We start from the raw sequence: 15,355 nt of genomic DNA, 5'->3' as shown, positions 1-15,355 counted from the left end.
ATATATAAGTCCTCAGGGCATCTCTGGTCAATACATATATATTATGAGTGTGCCACAACACGGGGCCTGATATAATCTATTGACCGCAGCATGTCAGTACATTAATGGCCTCATAATTTAGCTGGGAGCTGTAGTGGGAAGTCTTATTCCACTAACTGTGTACTTCTGAAAAATGCCTGAAAATAATGGACCATATGACAAAGCATTAGAGAGAACTCTAGAGCTCTAGAGTTACAGAGGCTTGCAAGAGACACTGCATTAGGAAATAAAAACACACTGTCACCTGATCTTCATAGAGGGTTTGGTTCCCTCTTCTGTTCGTTCTTCAATTCTTCTTTTCCACTTGTTTGCTAAGCTTGTAATGAAGGAAGAAGTGCCATGGAAATGCAAATCAGCTGCTAATTTAGATTTTAAATATTGAAGTGCTTACCTGCTTGGATCACTGCTCTGCACTTACCAAAGATATCTGATTTTCTGGGATGGAGATTTTGTTGTCAGTAATGAAAAAAATTAACAAAAATGCTGCATTATTACAAAAGGAAATTGGAATCAATACATTTTTTCATTATTTGATCAGCTGGAGACTCAGATGTTGCCAGTCTCCACTGTAAGATTGTAATTTAGGCTATGTGTGCACTTGGAAACTAAGCAGTGTGTGATAGCACTGGATTATGTGCAGTTGGTCAGGTGTGCGCGCTAACTATATTAAGTCTTTCTTGTGCTTTTGCCCAGCATCCACACTAGTGTTGTTCTAAACCATCTCATTTGAAATATCCTCGAGTACCTATCTGACATCTCCCAGAGGCAGTGGATTCTGAGAGAATTCAAAAGGCCACCAGTCCACTTTGGGCCAGTAGTGTGTAGACTCATTGAACTGATTCATCTAGTTCATATCCATGCTGGCACTAAAAAGGAGAGAAGGCCTATAGCAGAAATGAGCATGGAAAGAGTGAAGTACGTCAAGAAGATGGCAGAGGTTTACTCATTCAAACAGCGTAAGAAGCATAACAAGAATAGTGATGATCTTGAATCGAGAGAGGAAGGTGCAAGTAACCATAGTGACAATGGAATAAAATGGCAGCACTATGTCATTAATGTCAATAATAATAAAGGGAAGGATGGTTTTATAGTTAAGGCACTCAGGAAATCTGAATGTAATTCTCAGCTCAGCCACAGACGATCTGTCTGACACTGGGCAAGTCACTCATCTCTCTATGCTACAGTTTTCTATCTGTAACATGTGGATAATACTTCCTTTCTCCCACACTTACTGTATCTCTGTGAGCTTTTCAGGGTACAGACTGTCTCATTACGTGTACATGTATGTGCACTGACTAGCACAATAGGGATCTGATCTCAGTTGAGGCCGTTGCTGAAATGTTAATATTAATAGTGTCCCCTGAGCTGTCCCTGTTTTGGTGCAACACTGCATCACACTAGCATTGGGCAATATGCCCAATTTGGTCCAATGTGTCAGAACAACAGCGAAATATTAGGTTTATTATGGTTAAGTAATTTAGATGGAAATGCTGTAGGTACATAAAATTACTCCATTGGAAATGTGTATAAAGTAAACTAAATGATAAATATTTCACCTCGTTGCTTTTCTATGTTCTGAGATGAATAGTTTGTCTATACAGGATATTGAGACTTTGGTTTCATAAGATATGTGCTCCTTCTAGGAGGGCCCCTTTGAGTCCCATGCATATAAATTACACATATAGTCCTGTGGTACCTAAATTCTCACTTACTTATTTCATTCTCCATCCCAGAGGCTCAAGGTGATCAGAAGTCCTTCAGAATGTAAATTTCTTATGAGACTCCTTGCAGAGCCTTTCATCTTTATTGGGAGGAAAAGCTCTTTCAGAAACTGAGTGGTGTGCTCTTAGATAAATTGCTCAATAAATCCTTCATTCTTTGTAGCAATGTGGATTGTGAGTCGATGGAGCTATGCCAGTCTACGCCAGCTGAGGATCTGGCCCACTGATGCTGTTGGGACTGCTTGTGGGACAGGGTACATCATTAGTAATGGTATCAGAATCTGGCATTATGTTTTAGTCCATTTGGGACTGATGCTAAGTGGTCCTGGGCACTTTTAGGGAGTTTCATGGGCCCTCAACTCCCATTGATATAATAGAAACTGAGTAAGAAGTTCAGGATTTAATCTACAAACAACAAGAGCATACAGCATATGTTTAATTCAGGGAAGAATTTGATCCAGCTGTTTTCTCTCCAAATGCACTCTTAACCTCACACAGACAAGTGTCTTTATTATGAATGTTTCCTTCTCTCAGGTAAATATGATTTTCTTGCAAAGAAATTGAAATGATTAAATATAGTCCATTCTAACACACATTTGGTTTCTTTTTCTCTCTGTCTATTCTAGCTGCAGAATTCCCTGAAAAGTGATTTGTGCCTTGATCAGGGGCCAGACACAGAAAATATTCCAATCATGTATATCTGCCATGGAATGACACCACAGGTTAGTATGACTAATGATCTCATAATGGCTGCTGCTTTTAGTAGGCTGTGTAGGAGGAACCATATTGTAACCATCAATGTTTTTTTCCTGCTACAGTACCTCCTTAGGCTGTTTGTTAGAGATTTTATAGAAAATTGGAACATTACTTGTGCCATAATGTTGAGAATCACTTGTGTATTAATTAGTGCTTTGACAAGGAAGCTTATTTATTCATTTTGGAAGACTATAAGCAACAAGAGGCATGAATTAGTGCTACATTTAGCAGGAATTGTTGGCATAAGCTTTTGTTATTTATCTCTTTTAACTGTGTCCCTGATATGAATGCAACAGTAAGCTCTAAAGAAGATATAATTGTATTTATAGCAAAATTTTCTGTTTTGGGCTGCTGTATTTACTGTCTTTGTTCTGGGAATTTGAAAAGTACAGCACCCTACTTCAAAGTGCATTACAGACATGTACAAAAAATAAATTAATACCTGCAAAAGCCCTTTATTCCAGGCCCTTTTTACATTCCCTAACACACGCTCATTTTGTTCAGAATGGGTCAGACTCAAATTATCAAAGCCCTTGCATTTACTGAAACAGCTGGATTTAATAACTGACAAATAAGAGTTTGAACATGTAGCCTCTTCTTGAGTGACTAACGATCTGGACACATGTAAAAGCATTCTCATGCAGCTACTTAAACTACCACCTGCGTGGTCCAGAACTTGCCTGTCAGAGACAGACCGTGCAAAGTAGTTGATATTGGAAGATCACTTAAACAAAAATCTATAGAAGAAAAATAGTCATATTTTGATTACATGTTGTAGAGCAAAATACCCCTGCGTTTTAGAATACATGAGGGTGATTGAAAGCATTTACTCCCTTCCTTTGCTAGTGCCTAGTAATAATCAGCAGAAAATTTTGCTCTGGTTGTTTTTATGCAAGCATTGTACAAAAGGACCTTGATACTCTTCATTTATATAAATGTGTGGGATGTGGTGCTGTTCATAGAACCATCAATTACTTGATTTGATTACACAGCAAAGGAGGATCATAACACTAGCTAGCTAAGACATAAACAAGTGCACATTGAAAAGGTAACATTGATCTTCCATCTATGGGTAACTTAGTTGGAAACTTAAACCTGATGAAATTGTTGGTGTTGGTTATATAATACCTTGCAAAGTTATGTGTTCTGCATTTTCAGCTCTGCACTGATTTCCTTTACTGAGAGCTTTTAATATTGATCCCTAGAGAGATCCTGCTTGAGTAAATTATGAATGATGAAGAGAAAAATATCAGAGAGTCCCATTTATCACATGCATCCACTGCATAGACTGCGGCTTATTTTTCACATAAGTATGCTGATAACTAGTGTGTTGCCTCCAGGAGCTTTTTAAGCTGGTCCTCATTGTTAGCTAAGTAACTACCTACCTCTGATGTAAATCACAAGTTTGCTGGAGTCATTATTCTTCACCTTCTGGGAAGGTGCAATAATTCTCTTCTGGCATATCATCTTGATAACAGTCTACATACACTGTTGTAAATTAAAATTGGAAATTTTAATTATAGTTAAGTGGCAAAAAAAAAGCCCCCTTAGTTAGCACCGTTCAGCATTCACTGTAAACTATTTTTGAATGCCAGTCAAAGCTCTGCATAAATGAGATATGGGTAACAAAAATATGGGGATGGGGGAGAGAAAGAAGAACCCTCTTGATGGGAGCATGCTCCTTTCATAATTACAGTGTTGTTTGCATCTCCTCACCCATTAACATGATTTCAGGGTTTTTTTTAAAAGCTATGATACTGTCTGACTCTGCCTGGGATTAGAAAATGCGTGAGATCTCTCTTTAAAGAGGAACTTGCTGTTTCCCCATTCAGGGACATGTACTTGGCCAAATTGTGTGCCACTACAGTAGCACAAAGGACCCATACATTTTACTGAATAGGCATCTGGAAGATTTCCTCTGTGTAGAGGGAATCCCCGTATTTATGGCATAGACCCAAGCCTCTTCCCAGCAACTGGCACAGAGGGAGTGGTTGGTTCAAGGTCCCTTTGTGTAATCTGGCAGCTCACACCTGTGGCCATAGACCTAACACAGTATGCATCCGATGAAGTGAGCTGTAGCTCACGAAAGCTCATGCTCAAATAAATTGGTTAGTCTCTAAGGTGCCACAAGTCCTCCTTTTCTTTTTACTTAGTGTTAAGTTTGTTGAAGAAGAAAAAAATAGTTGGAAAGCAGTAACCCTGTTTAATGAGGAATACTGGCCCAGTCCTGAATCCCCAACTCATGTGAGCAGTCCCAGTGAGACTAGTCAGTGGGACTCGTAGCAGGGGCCAGGACTACTGGTGTGAACAGGCGTTGCAATATGAGGCCTTGGCTAGAAAAATCCCATACGCCTCATGTCCGAGGTTCATTCGTTTCTTAGGCTACGTCTACACCGCGAGCATGGGTAGTGGCAACAGAAGCATGGCTTGAGCGTGCTGAATACTCAGTGCAGCTAAGCCATGACTCTGCTGCCATGGCCTGTGCTACTGCAGCTTACCCTGCTGTTTATACTCACGCAAGGTCTGCGTACACAAGCAGGGGAATCACACCCCTAGCTCATAGTGTAGACGCAGCCTGACAGGCGTTTTGGCTCTTCCAAGACCATTCTAATATTAGGGAGAGGAGGTAATGTGCAGGAAACTGTGTGGTTTAAACAATGTTCTACCCTGGTCCGTGATGCAATTTTTACAACTTCCTTAATCCTTTCCTCTCTTAGAAATTGGTTTCTTCCTTCTTAAACCAGTATAAAGTGCTCACTGGAGATAATCTTTCATTTTCCTTATAGGACCCTATGCATTTCAAAGTGCACCGATATGCTGACTAGAGAGCTTCTTATAGCTGATTACCACAAGGCCAGTGCCTGTATCCTACAAGGAGAAGAGTCACAGTAAAATAAATAAATAAATAAAATGTGCATAAGCACACTCCAGAAAAATCATTATAGGGTAATAGCATAAGATGCACCGGACCAAGAGAAGAATTCAGGGCTTGTCATGCATTTCAGTACTTTGGTTTTCATAGAGCATTCATATATTTGATCGATTTAATTGCAAATAAGTCAGGGGTAGAATGCATTTTAATAAAGGATGTGTTTGTGGACTTAAATAGAACCCTTAGAAATATGTATGAGGATGAATTCATATGATCATAAAAAACAAGTTAAAAATGGAAAAGACCCATTAGGTCATTAGCCCATCTGCTTGACAATTCAGGATTTTTCCCTAAGCTACTAGTATTTGTTCCTATATTTTCTCCATTCTAGTTTTAAATATTCCAGGCTAAAGAGCTTCCTCTATTTCCCTCGGGGGACTATTCTACAGCCTGTCAGGAAGTTTTCCCTGATATGCAGCCTAAATTTTTCCTTTCTTCTCATTACTTCTAGCTATAGCCTCTTTTTCCATCATGAATAATTTCTTGCTCTGTGCTAACCCCTTTCAAATCTTTGAAGACTCTGATCTAGTTCCCCTTTTACTCATCACTTAGTCAAGCTATTTGACACCAGCTCTTGAAATTGCATAGCTGTGGAATGTGTAAATGGGTACTCTTTTCTTTTAGCATGATTCACACACATGGGATGATTACACTCTTTGAAAAGGGAATTGTGAAGTTAAAATATAAGAGTGCATAGCACTGTTTTGTGGCCAGTGGCAAGTATGTCAAACATCCCTTTGTAATTAATAATGCTTTCAAAAGTGCCAAAGAACTGCTCTCAGACTGCATAATTGAATAACCAGAGATTGTCTCACTGCACAAAACAACAGCTGTTTTTAAGAGGCATTAGAATTAATAATGAGTGAGCCTAAAATGTTTGAGGTTAACCAAACTTTCACCAACTCCCTTCACATGATTGCTGTACTACTTATAAAGAATTAATATGTATTATTAGCCCTTCCATACAAGAATCTCAGAGTACGTGAATGAATGAATGAATGAATGAATAAATATGCCTGTGAGTATATTATTGTCACCATTATACAGATAGGAAAACTGAGGCACAGTTTTTCTGTGGTCACACAGTGAGGCAGTGGTGGAATGGAGAATAGAATTCAGAGAATCTTGACTCTTATTCCCCTGTTCTGTCCACTAACAAGAGCTACCAGGCCAACATGACCATCTCCACCCAATTTCTACTACGTGTGACCCATATCTTGTCTTCTGTTGTTCAGCCTTTGCAACTGGCCAATTTGTCATTTGTCCCAGCCTCTAGCTCTCTCCATCCCACCAGGACTCCTAGTCTTTGCTTCCTGTCTTTATTTTCAGCTTAGTATTTTGAGGCCAAATTCTCTGTTGGTGTAAATTGCTATAGCTCCATTAAGTTCAACAGAACTGCACTAATTTGCAGCAGCAGAGAATTTGGCTCATAATTGTTTTTTAAAATAGAAACAATGGAGAAAAGGAGAAAAAATGCACACTTACATATGCAGAGCAGGATATGTTACAATGAAGAAAGGTGAAAATTGGCTTTTTACGTACATATGTGATTTAAATGCACATGTTTAAAGTTGTCATAAACTTTGCGAGTGGGTATGGGAGTTGGTGTGTACTTTACACAACACAAAATACTCAGTAACTTCTCATTCTTTTCAATCAATGTAATTATTCATTGGACTCCAGATGAAAATGTTCCTTTCTGTTATGTTTGGAAGCATAAATCGTACCCAGTTTGTTCTTCCTAACAATGGAATGTATCCAGAGGCAAAGAGTTTTTTCAGCTTTGTAAAATAATTTTGTGGCTATTATTCAAGTATCTATAAATATTTATGTTCCCACCAATTTGCTCCTTTGAATATTAATAAAGGCATAGTCCTAGTTGGACTCCTCCAACTGTACATTCATTTTTTCTACACCATGGGGCTTCATAAGTTCCCAGAATGTGGGATGAAGTAAAGGCACCAAGATGCAGCAGAGAGACAACTGTATGCTGCAATGCATCTTGAATGGAAGGAGGATTTAGAAGCCATAGATGAGGGAGACTGAGGCAAGGAGGAATGAGAGAAAGCTGACCAGTCAAACAGAAGAGAGAGAGATGCTAGTTTGGGGCCACACTATATTTTAAAACCCATAGGAGCGAGTTTCAGAGGTTGGGTCTACAGAGTTGGGCTCGCAGGGCTCGTGCTTTGGCTCCAAAAGCAGCAATGTAAAACATTGCAGCTCAGACTGGCGTTCTGGCCCTGAAGTCCGGGGGGGGGGGGGGGAGGGTAGGCTTCAGAGCCCAAGCTCCAGCCCCAGTTGCAATATCTACCCAGCTGTTTTTTAGCACCATGGCATGAGCTCCGCAAGCCCGACTCTGTAGACCTGAGCTCTGAGATGCAGTGCAGTGGGTTTAAATTAGAGTGTAGATACACAGTAAAGGGCCAGATCCTCAGCTGGAGTAAATTGGTGTGGCTCTATTCTAGCCCAAAGAGTTTATGATAGAAGAAGTAGAACTAACTTGATCACTTCACTGCTCCTTGATCCTGCCTACGCTACACCATGATGGGGTGTCAGGATTGGATGGATGTCACTTCCAGAGAGAGGAGTAAACAAGGAATAGAAATAAAAAAGAAAAATAGTGAGTGAAAATCCTCAGCAATAAGGGGATGGTTTGTTTTCTTCATAGTCCCTGCCCTCCACTTCCATCCCACCAGAACAGGAAGGGCTGACAAGGATTTTACACATCTTGATTTAACGTTCACAGTTAGCCCCTCATTGGGGCTTTTCAATATTAACATATGTTAGAAGTTAATTTAAAATAAAACAATGGTCATTATGCAGGAATTGTGCGTCTGCATGTAGGTGTTCTGCAAGGCATTCTACCTGGAACTTGTGCTGACTACATTAGAGCTGGTCAAACAATGAAAATGATTTCACTCACAATTTTGTAGAAGTTTTAGATTTTTAATGAAAAAAAATTCATTTTGTTTCAAATTACATTTTGGTTTTTTGAAAAATGAAAATTTGAGTTAAAAATGCAGTGAACATTTTCATTTTGTTTCCGTTAGAATTTTTTAAAATAAAAATAATCTAAAGCTTTATTGAAATCGTATCTGTTTTCATTAAATATTTTGATGGAAAATGTTTTGGGTCTAAATATTTTAAACTGCTCTAATCTAAGTCACTTCCAAGTCATCAAGAATGAAGTGCTTACCTCCATTGCACCCACTACTAGCTCTGTATGCAACTTGTTCCTGCCAGCACTATTACACAACCTGGGAGAAAGGTCTGCTTTAAGTGAACTAATATATGCTCGTAAAGAAAAGTCTGGGTTTGGTTCCATTTGGAGGAAAGACTGAAGTTTAAGACCATGCTTCTTCATAAGAATCAATAAGCTGACCCACTGGATAGAATTAGAGATGGGCCCTAGCAGCAATATTCAGATCCCAATTTTAAACTTCTGGCTTTTCGCATCCAGGATTTTGGTTTGACCTATTCTAGAGATAGGCTCAGTTGAAAAATTGGGATCTAGATCTTATGTTCTTCTGTTTTGATCATGCTCTTTTTTTCTACCTCGACCCCCCAGTGGATGATTGGATGTGGCACTTTGTTTTGGGCTCTTTCTCATCTCTAAAACACTCAGATCCTTTCAAGAGTCGTGATATCATCTAGCGAGTGCAGGAAATAAATGTTCCATCAACCAAGCAATTCATGGATAACCATTTGTAATGAAGTTAGAGGAACAATACAGGAACAATTAATTATGAATCTGTTAGTTTTCTTTTCCAAGTGTATCTTCTAGAATGGCTATTGCCAAGCTCTTTTTGGATACTGTTGAAAATATTCTCATCTCCGTAAATTGTCACTTCCAAGCAGTATAAATCCTTAAGTAGCTCATCCTCTCCAGGTCCTGTTGTTGCATACCAGTTTACATGGATTGAGGGGACCATTTTATATATTACTAATACATGAATTGTAATTGTGTCCTTCATTTCAGTTCAGACCTTTCATGGTACCTTTCAGTTAGTATCAAAACGTGGAAATATTAAGCTAAGCTGAACACACAACTCATTTTCCCTGGGATTCTTTCCTTTGCTGCCCACAGAATGCTAGGGTATTGCTGTCAGGGCAAGTTTTAGAGGCAGAGAATTATTAATATTTAAGAAAAGACTATAGCTTTGATGGTTTAGATCCCTGACTGACTTCTAGAAGAACATGCATTCCTTTCTCCTCTATCTGAAAAATTACTGAGTGCCTGTAAATTTCTTTAGCACAAGGGCAGTAAAGAGCTCCTGTGGGAAACAGCACTGATGTATATTTTTAGAAATCATGAGGTCTCTTCTGGTTCACAAATAGGACCAAGTTCCTAACACAACACTCGGCTTCAAGACAAAACCTGTAAGCATTACAAACCTACATCATGTGAGGAATTTTCCTAACAGAGGGCCTGCTTCTGCTACCTCTGAAGTTAGTACTTGTTTGGCCACTGATTTCAGTGGGAGTAAAACCAGATTGAAGAACATATGGAAACCTGCAGATCTGTATTAAAGACTAACCTTCAAATGTTCAGTATTGAAGTATCAGTTCCCTATGGATGAGACATGCCTAGTGAAGCCTCTCACAAAAATTTTCTAAGGAATTATATAAGGCACAACAGCTGGATTCATAGCTGTCAGTCACCTGTGAACTAAGAGCTGATGTTTATGAAAGGAGTTGACTTGTTTTCAAGGAAAATGATAAATATTTTTGTCTTTTGCACATATGAGTGATTGATTACACACAGACCCTATGCAATATCCTCTCTCTTGAACATGGTGTTACACATTGTTTTGAAAAAATAAGCACAGCCCAACTTTTTAATTGTGAGAATTCTGCCCAAAAAGAATGTGCAGAAGACAGAGCAACTTTATAACAACGGTCAGTGCTACATCGCTGTAAAATGAGTTTCAAATTGTAAATTGAAATGTGTGTGTGACTGGCTCCATGCTCTTAAGAGATGTCAAAACCTAGAGAGTGAGTTTCTTGAGTTTGCTGTTGGAAAATATGATTTATTACTATTTTTATTTTATTTATGAAGTTACATAGTTCCCTCAATATACCGACTGCTTTACAGTACTAAAAAATTAACCAGTCCCTGTTCCAAAGAACGTCTGGTCTCAAGGCACAATGAGTACTAAAACATTATAATACAGAGAAAGCAAAGGCTACTGCATGGCCGTTATAGTTGGAATGCTTCATGAAATGAAAAGGATTTTAGCAGCTCATTAAAGAGGACAGGAAGAGAGTTTGGCACAGGCATTGACTGGGAGGCTGCTCCAAGTGCATGCAAGTTCTTTGATGCAAGGACTGTTTCTTACTATGGGTTTTTTAACAGTGCCTAACAAAATAGGCAATAATATAAATAACAACAACAATAGGTATGATGCCAAATCCTCAGCTCGTAAAAATCAGCTTAGGTCCATGGACTTCAAAGGACCAATGCAGATTTACAGCAGCTAAGGATCTAGTCCCTAGATTCTGGAGTAGACAAAAGACAAAGAACACTGATAGGAGAGAAGCATGAGCCAAGTATAGGGAGCAGGTGGGTGTACATTGTAGGCAGAAATTAATTTTAAATCACTGTAGGCTCTGCACTGTAGCTGTCAAGCTGGGAAAAAAAGAAGGTAAAATCTCTGCAAAAGCTTTTACTGAATGGAGCCTTAAAATAGCAAGTAGCTAAAATAATATGATTAATTCATTATGCCATCAGGTTTTGGTATCTTATTATGATCCCATATAACATTTCTTAATTATCCAGTGTGAGGAAGGGCATGCAGTTTCGTAATTATGGTTAATTTATATAGTTTCTCTTTTACTGTGACTTTGAGTTCTTTGTTTATATATTCATTTTACCTGAGCAAATTCCCAGGTTGGGGGGAGGGTGGAGTAGTTTGGAGGGCATATCTGGATAACTTTTTGATTTATTATAATAAATATATAACAATTGAAAGAAAGGGAAGTTGACAGTAATGAATATAAATCTGAAGTTAGGAATTGTAGAATATTCATAAGGGAAGCAGAGACACACAAGGAGAAATTTATGGCCCACTGAATTAAGTAAAATAAGGAGTTTTTAAAATGTATTAGGAACAAAAAGAATCCTGACAATGGTACTGGACCATTACTAGATAGAAATAGTAAAATTATCACTAGTAATGCAGAAAAGACAGAAGTGTTCAATCAATATTTCTGTTCTGCATTTGTGGGTAAAACAGATGATATAGTTTCAGCATGTGGTGATGAAAACAATCTTTCCATTCCACTGGTATCTCTGGAGGATGTTAAGCAACTAAAGTTAGATATTTTCAAATCAGCATGGCTAGATAACTTGCATCCAGGAGTTTTAAAAGAACTGGCTAAGGAGCTAGCTGGACTGTTACTGTTTACTTTCAATAAGTTTTGGAGCACTAGGGGAAGTTCCAGAGGACAGAAAGAAGGCCAATATTATGCCAATTTTTAAAAGGGTAAATGAGATGACCTGAGTAATTATAGGCCTGTCATCCTTACGTGGATCCTAGGCAAGATAATGGGATGACTGATACAAGACTTAATTAATCAAGAAATAAAGGCAAATCAACATGGATTTATGGAAAATAAATCCTGACAAGCTAATATTATATATTATTTAAATGAGATTACAAGTTTGGTTGATAAAGGTAATAGTGCTGACGTAATATAGTTAGACTTCTCTAAGGTACTTGACTTAGTACCAGATGATATTTTGGTGAAAAAAGTAGAATGGTATAAAATTAACATGGCACACAGTAAATGGATTAAAAACTGGCTAACTGATAGGTCACAGAATTTAATTGTAAATGGGGAATCATCATCAAGTGAATGTCTCTCCAATGGGGTCAGTTCTTGGTCTTATGCTATTTAACATTCTTATCCATGACCTAGAAGAAAACATAAAATCATCACTGATAAAGGTTGCAGATGACACAAAAATTGAGAGTGGTAAATAATGAAGAGGACAGGTCACTGATTCAGAGAGATCTGGAATGCTTGGTAAACTGTGTGCAAGCAAACTGTGTTTTTTAATATGTCCAAATGTAAATGTATACATTTGGGAGCAAAGAACTTAGGCCATACTTTATAGAATGGGAGATTCCATCCTGGGAAGCAGTGACTTTGAAAAAGAACTAGGGGTTGTGATGGATAATCAGCTGAATGTGAGCTCCTCGTGCAACACTGTGGCCAAAAGAGCTAATGTGATCGTGGGATGCATAAACGGGAATCTCAAGAGGTTATTTTACTTCTGTATACAGTACTGGTGCGACTGCTACTAGAATATGTTGTCCAGTTCTGGTGGCCACAATTCAAGAAGGATGTTGATAAATTGAAGAGGGTTCAGAGAAGAGCTATGAGAATAAATAAAGGATTAGAAAACATTTCTTATAGTGATAGGCTCAAAGAGCTCAGTCTGTTTGGAGTGAGTTGATTACAGTCTATAATTATCTACATGGGGAACAAATATTTACTATTGGGCTTTTTAATCTAGCAGAGGAAGTTATAACAGGATCCAATGGCTGGAAGTTGAAGCTAGACAAATTTAGACTGGAAATAAGGCATAAAAATTTAACAGTGCATGTAATTAACCACTGGAACTACTTATCAAGGGTCCTGATAGGTTTTCCATCACTGACAACTTTTAAATCAGGATTGGATATTTTTCTAAAAGATATATGCTCTAGGAATTATTTTGGGGGAAGTTCTTTGGCCTGTGTTATGCAGTAGGCAAGATTAGCATCTAGGTAATATATTCAGATGTAAAGACATCTGAACTAGACCTTTTAGTGGATCAACATGGAAAAGACTATAATCATCATGTGTTTGATCTCACATAGTGTGTAACTTCGCTGCAACATTTTTTGAAGCTGTTTTCTTCTTTAAACTTGATTTTATAACAAAAACAGATTGAGCGTTGTGCTGAAGTCCATACTGTAACTCAGGCAAAGACCTCAGTGCCAGATGAGGACTGCAAGATTATTGATCCTACTTGGGCCAAGTGAGCTCTCTGGAATTTCTTCCCAGGGGATTGGCTGGATTCAAGACATTTAATGTTGTTGTTTATTTCCACTAGTTCTCAAATAAATGTACCCAGCATGCGGTTTTTGGGTGTGTCTCTGGTGGGTGTGTCCACTTCACTTCACCCCTAGTGTGACATTACATCCCATATTCTTCATAGAAATATGGTTATGATATGAATATGGCATAACTAAGATATACTTTATGCAAGGTGGCTCATATAAGATATCATTGGAAAGGTTCTGATTTACTGAATGTGATTATCCAATTTGTATGCATGTATCATTTCTGTATCTGAAGTTAGGAATCTTGACTATCTAACAATTACAACTGTGTGTGTACTTGGGGAAACGCCAACCAGACAGTAAGCAATCAGCCTTAATGGGCCATTAGAAAAAGACAATGAGTCTTTGAAGATGTGGATCTCCCATCTGCCTGGAGTTCCTTCCTGTGGACATTACAAATAAACCTGGTTTCATAGTTGCTTTGGCACTGCAAGGTCAGGTTTTAAGATCACCTGATACAAAATATCACCTTGGACACTGGTACTTTTCCTCTGTAGGGGGATGGGGATCAAACAAAGGTTTCCCGCCTCAGGTAAATTCTTTTTAAGGCTGGGGAGGGGGTTAATCTGGACTCTCCTCCATTGTCTACCCAAGAAGAAAGACTGCTGAAAGTACCTGAGGGGAAAGGCAGGGGTGAATCCAGAGTGAGACAGAGAGGTCCTGTCTATAAGAAGAAATAACTGGAACTCTAAGCCACATAAACTCAGCAACTTGCCTAAAACAACATTTAGGGTGAGAAATTAATTCTTGAAACCAGTCTCTTTAAGATTTTAAGCTTAGTGTGAATGTTTTGTTTTATTCGCTTAGTAATCTGCTTTGTTCTGTTTGCTATCCCTTATAATCACTCAATAACTGTCTTTTGTGGTGAATAAACTTATTTCTTGTTTATAACATAACCCAATTTGTGCAATCTTTATCTGGGGGGGCAAGAAGCTGTGCATATCTCTCTTCACATTGAGGGAGAGAGCAAATTCTTATGAGCTTGTGCTGTGCAGATCTTCCTGTAAAGCACAAGACAATATACCTTTGGGTCTGCACTCCAAGGGAGGTGGGCACCTGAGTGCTGAGGCAAGTCCCTTAAGATGAGTCTTCCAGAGCTGACCTCCTTGTCTGTGTCTTTCTGCAGCTGGGTGTGGTCCTACCTGTGTATGTGCACTAGAGGAGGTTTAAGAGCCTGGTTCAGCAAGGCAGGGTAAAGGAGTGCTATGCTGGTGGAACAGGTGGGCTCAGTGGTATCCCAGTACATCATGTGGCACCTTAAAGGGGGGCAGCCCGTCACACCCAGTGCTCACCTCTCATAATGCAAGGTGCCAAATCACATCAACCTTGTTTGGGCAATTTGCCCCTAAAAATATGTCAGTGCTGCTCCTCACTCAGCCACAGGAGTTGATGGGGAATGACATGAAGCACATCTCTCTGGGGGCTGCATGTGCTTCCTCTGGTGTTGTTTTGGAGCTGGTCTTTTTGAACAAAGGTTTTTTAGCTTCATAGGTATAAATGATGGAGCCAAAAATAATATCCATTGTCCACAGCATATATTGACATGGGAGTGAGAAGCTAGAGGTTTTGAATGGAACTTGGGACTTCCTAGTAGTAGGGCTAAGTGTTATCTTGCCTCCAGTTTGTTTTAGGAACTGTATCAAACATGGGAGTTAGATATTATTAATTCACAGTGTAAAGGGACTTCAACTCAAAAAAGCATAAACAAAGAACCCTTCTCCTAGCTTCTGACATGATATTAGAGCAGGTCATTTTCTCTGTTCTGCTCCACTGAGAACATAAGCTATAAAACT

General features: G+C 38.8%; 1 protein-coding gene across 6 annotated transcripts in view; it reads left to right on the top strand.

Annotated features, from left to right (window-relative positions):
* The window catches only part of GALNT18 (polypeptide N-acetylgalactosaminyltransferase 18), a 382,178-nt gene that overhangs the window by 297,740 nt on the left and 69,083 nt on the right, over positions 1-15,355 (top strand). For 4 of the 6 annotated variants that reach the window (XM_084630739.1, XM_084630740.1, XM_084630741.1 and 1 more), the window contains exon 9: positions 2,387-2,482. In XM_084630739.1, the coding sequence (XP_084486865.1) occupies positions 2,387-2,482 (96 nt within the window). Of the gene's footprint in view, positions 1-2,386; positions 2,483-5,302; positions 7,220-13,385; positions 14,340-15,355 lie in introns of those variants that run through there. The other 2 variants (XM_084630742.1, XM_084630744.1) reach the window with 2 other exon arrangements.

This window comes from Lepidochelys olivacea (genome assembly GCF_965140295.1).
Source record: "Lepidochelys olivacea isolate rLepOli2 genome assembly, chromosome: 6".
NCBI classification, from domain to species: domain Eukaryota; kingdom Metazoa; phylum Chordata; order Testudines; family Cheloniidae; genus Lepidochelys; species Lepidochelys olivacea.
Note: the sequence above shows the minus strand (reverse complement) of the source record. Positions and strands in the feature narration are given on the sequence as shown.